The sequence below is a fragment of the Pyxicephalus adspersus genome, chromosome 6, assembly GCF_032062135.1.
Source record: "Pyxicephalus adspersus chromosome 6, UCB_Pads_2.0, whole genome shotgun sequence".
NCBI classification, from domain to species: Eukaryota; Metazoa; Chordata; class Amphibia; order Anura; family Pyxicephalidae; genus Pyxicephalus; species Pyxicephalus adspersus.
Genome location: NC_092863.1, coordinates 13,589,927 through 13,596,920, shown reverse-complemented (window position 1 = coordinate 13,596,920; position 6,994 = coordinate 13,589,927). Strand labels below are relative to the sequence as shown.

At 38.3% G+C, this 6,994-nt stretch overlaps 1 protein-coding gene across 1 annotated transcript in view; it reads right to left on the bottom strand.

The window, feature by feature from the left end:
* Window positions 1–6,588, bottom strand: part of LOC140333167 (myosin light chain kinase, smooth muscle-like) — a 41,440-nt gene extending 34,852 nt beyond the window's left edge. Inside the window, exon 1 of the mRNA XM_072414655.1 lies at window positions 6,423–6,588. Coding sequence (XP_072270756.1) covers window positions 6,423–6,534 — 112 coding nt within the window. The 5' untranslated portion in view covers window positions 6,535–6,588. The remainder of the gene's footprint in view (window positions 1–6,422) is intronic.
* Between the last annotated feature and the right edge of the window lie 406 nt (window positions 6,589–6,994).

Sequence of the window (6,994 nt, the reverse complement as noted above, 5' to 3'; positions counted from 1 at the left end):
TTGACTAAGAAGATACTGGCACCGGTATACAGAGTACAAGAATATGGTCATTAAAAAGCAAACCTTTCACTGACAGACGATGGAAGCCATCATTGGTGACCTTGTTCTATATTACCCATCTTGCCAGGCTGGTGTTCTGATCCTTTAATAATCTCTTCTGACTCCCTGCCCCAGAATAAGTATACAGCTCAGGTGTTCAGTAATTATCTGTATGATTGTTTCAGCTGTGTGACTGCATCTACTGACCCCAAATATCACATTTATATGCAGGGAGAAATTCTGTACAATGAGTTCAGCAATGGCAGCTTTTATCATCTTCAGTGGTCGGTATGTTTAGGAAATATAAAAATAAAGACATAAAAGGGTAGTGTGTGCTCTTTTCTGTTTACTAAAGCTTTAAACAGTCTTGTAAAATTTCTGTATAGAACTTTGCTCCTTTAAAAAAAATACATTATGTGAACAAGTGAGGCTGCAATGCTACACATCTAAATAATTGTCTTTAAAGTAAACCTGTCAGTGGAAATAAAGGAACTGCCATTTGTGGACAACTTCTGGAAACCTCAGTTATATATCTTTGATACAGTCGAAGGAAAATTTTGTGGGGAAGCCAATTAACCTAACCATGTTTTTTGGAGTGTGGGAGGAAAAAGGAGTCCCCGGAGGAAACCCACGCAAGCACGGCGAGAACCTGCAAACTATGCAGATAGAGCCCTGGCTGAGATTTGAACCTGGGACCCAGCACTGCAAAGGCCAGAGTGCTCCAAACCGAGCCACCCTGCTGCCCCACTTTAAGTCACGGACCTGAAACAATTAGCACATCAAGAAAAGTCAGATCAGTCTGGACTACATACAAAAGATTAGTCAATAAAAATGAAGTTGTGAGAATGAGATCTGTGGAAATGCACACACCGAGCAAACCCATGAAAAATTCACCCAAAGCCTGAGTTTGTGTCAAGCTGTTAGCACCCAATAAATTCAAATGTGAAGACTTTCAATGGACCAACTCATTAAATACATTTTAAAAGGGACCAAATACATATGCTTTATTGATTACCTCCTGACATTGTCAATGACCTGGCTACCTTCAGCCTCAACATTTCAGGTCACTAACCCACTATAGCCAGTAGGTTTAGTTATGCAACTTCTAAAGCTGTCAAACTAACCTGGAAACAATTATTTTCCCACAGGGGTCTGTAGCACAGGATTCCATTCAGAATGACTGCTGCATGGGGACACCCAAATCTTAGGTCTTGACATTAAATACCTATAAAATTACCTAAAAAACATTTCTTTCACATGGCAAACACATGAATTGTCACAGGAAGCCCATTGCTTATCACACTAATTGCTAGTACTTGCAGAAATGCATTTCCCTGTCGGGGTCTTTTACAGTCTATGGGAAGAATTTGAGGAAATTCCTCACTAACATCGGTCACTGCGATAACAACTACATCGAAATTTTTTCCTTTCACACCACAAATAAAAAAATGCACTTACAGCTCAGGAAGTGAAGGGTACGGGCCTACCCCCTTGTTGTAATGCCCCATGCGGCGGTAGCCCCAAGGGTTAAGCTTGGAACTCACAGATGACATTTTAATACCAGAGCTATTTTACTCTAAAATATTTTATATTTCTACCATGAACACAACCCAATCACACAAGGGAGAGGCAACTCATGTGCACTTAGGTCCCACCAAATAAAACAAAGGAACCACTAAATTATGGGACACCTCTACAACATAGCTGAAGAAGAAAAATAGGAGCTTGCATGATCTGCACACATGAAAAATGTTTGAACCTACACACAAAATATAGAATAAATAGTGGCAACATCAAGTCAAACCTCAAGGGCTGATATAGCATCACAGATGTTGCTACACGTAGGAACTCCTTCCCACTTCTGCAAAACACAAACACCAGCATAGTCTTTGATGGTGAATACGTACATGTTATGAATGGGGTCTGATGTAGTTATATAATAAGAGGAATCATTACCCACTATTTATGATTTTATTTCCATACATTATTACAATAAAGCCACAGGGCTTACTAAGTATACATAAGTTAAATGCCATCCAAGGTGGTAAATTATTCACTAATATGCGTGGCTCTCCAATACTGCATGAGCAAACATAATTACAATCATCATAAGCATAGACATTACATGCACCCACACACCTTCACAGAGGTGAAATGCCACTATAAGCAGTCACATTACACTACAGCAGTATATTATTGTTGCTTGCCAAACAGTGCTACACCAATATACCACAAACCCCTTTATAAATAGCAAAATTGTTCAGCCTGGACAAAGTTGTGAATATTACAAAGTATGAAGAAGTTGGTGCAGGGGAGGATTGTGGTGGGTACCGTATGATTAAACTAAAAGACTGTTAGTAATAGTAAAACGTAACCCTGCCATACATAAATATTAGTAATGCATAATGTAGTCTGTGTAGGCAATGTCTTGTTTTTTGCCTGTTGGGCAAGGCTGAAGATATTACAAACAATAAATATGTACCTTCATTTGTAATAAAGCATGGCACAAAGTGTTACTGCTATACCCTCACTTTTAGTAGGCCTAGATGATTAGCTTTGAGCACCACAGACAGAAAATGAAAGATAGGCATTTATTATGAAGGCAGCCTGCAATCAAAATAGAAAATCTTCATACAAAGCTGAACTCCAGACTGATAATGAAAAGTGACAATCTTCATTTTCCGTGTGACTGGTTCCCTAAAGCTGCTTCATCAAATACAATGCACATCCACTGGTTCTGCATTAAAAATGAAGATTCCAAGAGGTCTCCACAACCTGAAGCATCATACAGAAATAAGGATAAGATAAGTAGAATTGCTTTTTAATGGTACCCTATTATAAAAAAAACCCAAAAAGACAAAAAACTAGCATTTACCTTTTGCAGTGCAGAGGGAGCGACACTAAAATGTAACTGAAGTTTCAGCTGTTATTATTACTCCAGGATGCAGGGTTTCAAATTTTGCTCTCTGGGAGCTACCAACCTTCTCATTCAAGCCTCCTATGGACATTTTCAATACCTGGTACCCAGCTGTGTTTCATCTCAGTGGACATATAAATCCTGGAGTGATGGAGAGGCAGATAGATGAAACCACTGCAGAGCACAAAGGCTTCCATCACATACAAATGTCAGATGATGAATGAGGAGGAAGATCAAGAGAGCAAAGTTCAGGCCAGGCCTGTAGTGAGGATGAAAAGTGGCCAATAACAGGCGTCTCCAAAAAAATACAAAATAGTAATCCAATGGCTTCAGCACCCTTTAAGTAACATACTGAAATAATGATTCAAGTAAGAGGTTCTGCATACTTCCAAGTAAAGGTCAATGCAGATACAATGCTGCGTAATATGTTGGCGCTATATAAATCCTGTTTTGTTTGTTTTTTTATAACATTCTTTATTTTTTAAAACATTTTTAACAACAAAAACAATACAGTAACCAATCAGGACATAACAGGGTAGGTATGGGAAACATAAACCAGCATGTTACCCATTGCATAGAGACCTAATGAAAAACGTGATGAAGATACATACAACATATCAATGTTAGCATTTGAATACATCTGTGGGACTGTAAAACATAGTAGAAAGAAGGAAGAGCAAAAAGAATAAAAACCTCCCCGTTTACCCTAAGAGATTCGGATCAAGGTGGCCCTAAAACTACCTCACATCACATTATATTTGTCCTGTGTACCCCTTAAACTAGCAGTCAGGTCCTCCATGAGCATTATGTTATTAACCCTTTGGAGTCACATGGCCACAGTGGGTACTGACAATATAAATCCTGTTTAACATTAATAATTTAATAAAAGAAGTTTCCAGTTAGTTATGGTGAAATTTGCATGCCCAAATGCTGCAACCAATCTGTCTATTTTGCATCCAAAGAGCTAAATTTACTTCTCGGCGATTAGCAGTGATTTTTTCACATCTGTCACAGAACTAAAAAGCACTTTTTAAACAGGATCAATGCTCACCAATCGCATGTAGAATATTGTACAATGCACGTGTAGAAATACAAACATCCCCAACATTCATGTGATGCTAATAACTGGAAACATTGGTAATGTATGGCCCTTATTGTAGCTTTTCTAAAATATGTACAATAAAAAATGGTTTGTTTTGTTTTTGCATTTTATTATTATTAATAAACAGGCGTTATATAGCATCAACATATTAAGCAGCGCTGTACATTAAATAAGGGTTGCAAATGACAGACAGTGACACAGGAGGAGGAGAGGACCCTGTCCCAAAGAGCTTGCAATCTAGGAGGTGGGGGAAATATTATTGGGAATATTTCACCTCCTCTTTCAGAGACACCAACAAGAAGTGGGAACTCTACAAAATGAGGAGAAATCCCCTCTTAACCAGCTGTCCCTATTGAAATATGTTCCATCACCAGCTATTCCCATGACAAGCATAAAATTATATTTACCGTCACCTACTTTCTTGGGAACAATAGTCAGAAAATCAGATACAGGGGATGAGCAGGTACAAAAACTTCACAGCACAGCAAACTTTTCCCAACTCTATAGAGTATAAAAAAAGCTGAAGGTACACATGAATAAGAGCTGTCATATGTTCTCCAATGTAATGACTTCCTATTGACTGTTTGGTAAGAGCTGTATGTTATCAGAGGGTTTGAGGCGCCCAGATAAACTTTTCATGGAAATTACAACTGGTATTTGAAGGGTTAAGTAAGGACTGTATAGCTAATTAATGTTAATATAAGCCATATACTTGTAGTATATACTAGTTGTATTTCTATTTGTGTCTACTATGTAACCAGATGACAAAAGCTTTTTGAAGTACAATGTATGCCTTGCAATGTATCAAGTGACACTATATATGGCTAAAACTTAAATAGCTGTACGTAAATAACACAACTCCCTTGTACCAATGTGTATAAAAAGACCGCCTTGACAAGTAAAGATCAGAGACTATTCCTAAGACCATATTGTGTGCGTGTGTGTTATTGGGATATCTCTCCAGACGTCTGTCTTTCTGGTTGAAGGAGAAGTCAGGGTGCATTCGAGGAACTAGAAGTAGAAGCACATCCTGTCAGTATTTAGATGCCATCTACTGTAATGAGGGGCCAGTACAAGACTCCCTTGCATTACAACGCAGATCAAGATGGTCTAGCTAGGAAACATTGCAAATAGACTTCCTATGGACCGGGTGTGTCAAACTCAAATACACAGTAGGCCAAAATTAAAAACTTAGACTAAGTTGCATCCAAACTTGAAACTGAAATAGCACCGCTTCTACAATTTCCTGCGTCTATAAAACAGTCCAATGCGGGGCCACGCATACGCAGAGAGGCTGCTGGTCTATAGACGTGAGTGATGCTGGGAATTGTAGTAGCGCCGCCATTTCAATGCAGTGGCTGGCCAGCCGCAATTCATATTTAGGATTCCTTTGGGAGCCAAAAAAGGACGTTGCAGGCCAAATTTGGCCCGCAGGCCAGAAATTGACACCCCCTGCTATCAAACAATGCAGAAAACTGCTTTCCTAAATCACCCATTGCACCCTTCAAAATGCATGCAACACAATGCCATATATTATAAATACACCTTAGCACACTATAAATAAATGACCAATGCACAGCAAAGTACCTATAACATTCATACCGTATGATTTGTGTGCAATGCAATATTGAAAGTAATATAGGGCAGCATGGTGGCTCAAATGTAAGCACTACGGCCTTTGCAGAACTAGGTCCCAGATTGAAATCTCAGCTAGGACACTATCTGCATGGAGTTTGCAGGTTCTCCCATGTTTGCATGGGTTTCTTCCCACATTCCAAAAACATGTGGCTAGGGTCATTGGTATCTCCCCACAATTGACCTCAAATGGTGTTAATGACAATGGTAGGGACAGCTAGCAACATGACTATAGACTTTGTAAAGGGCTGTGTAATAGGATGGCACTAAATAAACACTGTGCAATAATATTTAATGTTTTCTGGTTGATTGTAATGCATTGACAGCCCATTTATAACAAAATGTGCATTAACACAATACATCCAAGATAACAGTGTTCAATTCATCCCAGGACTGCCAGCAGACATTTTTGGGCCCTATATAGACCCCCTAAAAGTTCCAGCAGTGCAAAAGTTATCAGGACCTGATATTACAAACATGCCCCTTATTCCCTTTCTGGCAGCAGCTATTAAAATTACAGCATTGGCTCTACTATGCTGAAAACAGAAGTTGATAATCAAACTTAGGGCATTTGACACCAAATAAACTAGCAGTTATTTTTTTTTAATGAATTTTGTACACTCACCCTGACAAATCAATAAGCACAAGCTACACGCAATAGGTAAAACACACATGAAAAGATTGCCAAACAACATGAGACTTAAAAAGTTTTATCTTTGAATCACTCACCTCTCAGACAACCAGCAATGTTTTCTGTATGCTGGATCACGTTTGTGATTGAGACACCTGTAGATAAAGGGTGGAGACTGCCAGGCAATGATGGCTGCTTTCTCCTGGACATGAACTAGTCAGGTCAGTTATTTTTACATGGAAACCAAAAGCTTTTGCAACCCTAGAAAGACAAATATCTGAGATCTATAGAAACACATTTCTCTTGCAGCTTTGACAATTTTTAGTGGCTGTCTATGGATCTCTATTCATCCCTACAAAACACTGAATGGCAGAAAAAAAATCATCACCTACAAACCTTTAAAAAGATAGGAAAAAATGTAAAACAGATAATGAAAATAAAAGGAGATCTCATATATATATATATATATATATTTATATATATATATATATCTGAAAATGTCCTTTCCTAGGTTGACAAAATCCCTATGCAATCCTGCAGCAAGTTATCTATAAATTTGAGATGCTTGTATGATGGTATAAAGACAGTCAGGAATGAACAATATTAGCTAAATATTGGCAATCAGTTTTCTATTTTTCTGATATAAGAAATAACTAACACAGCCTAGGAG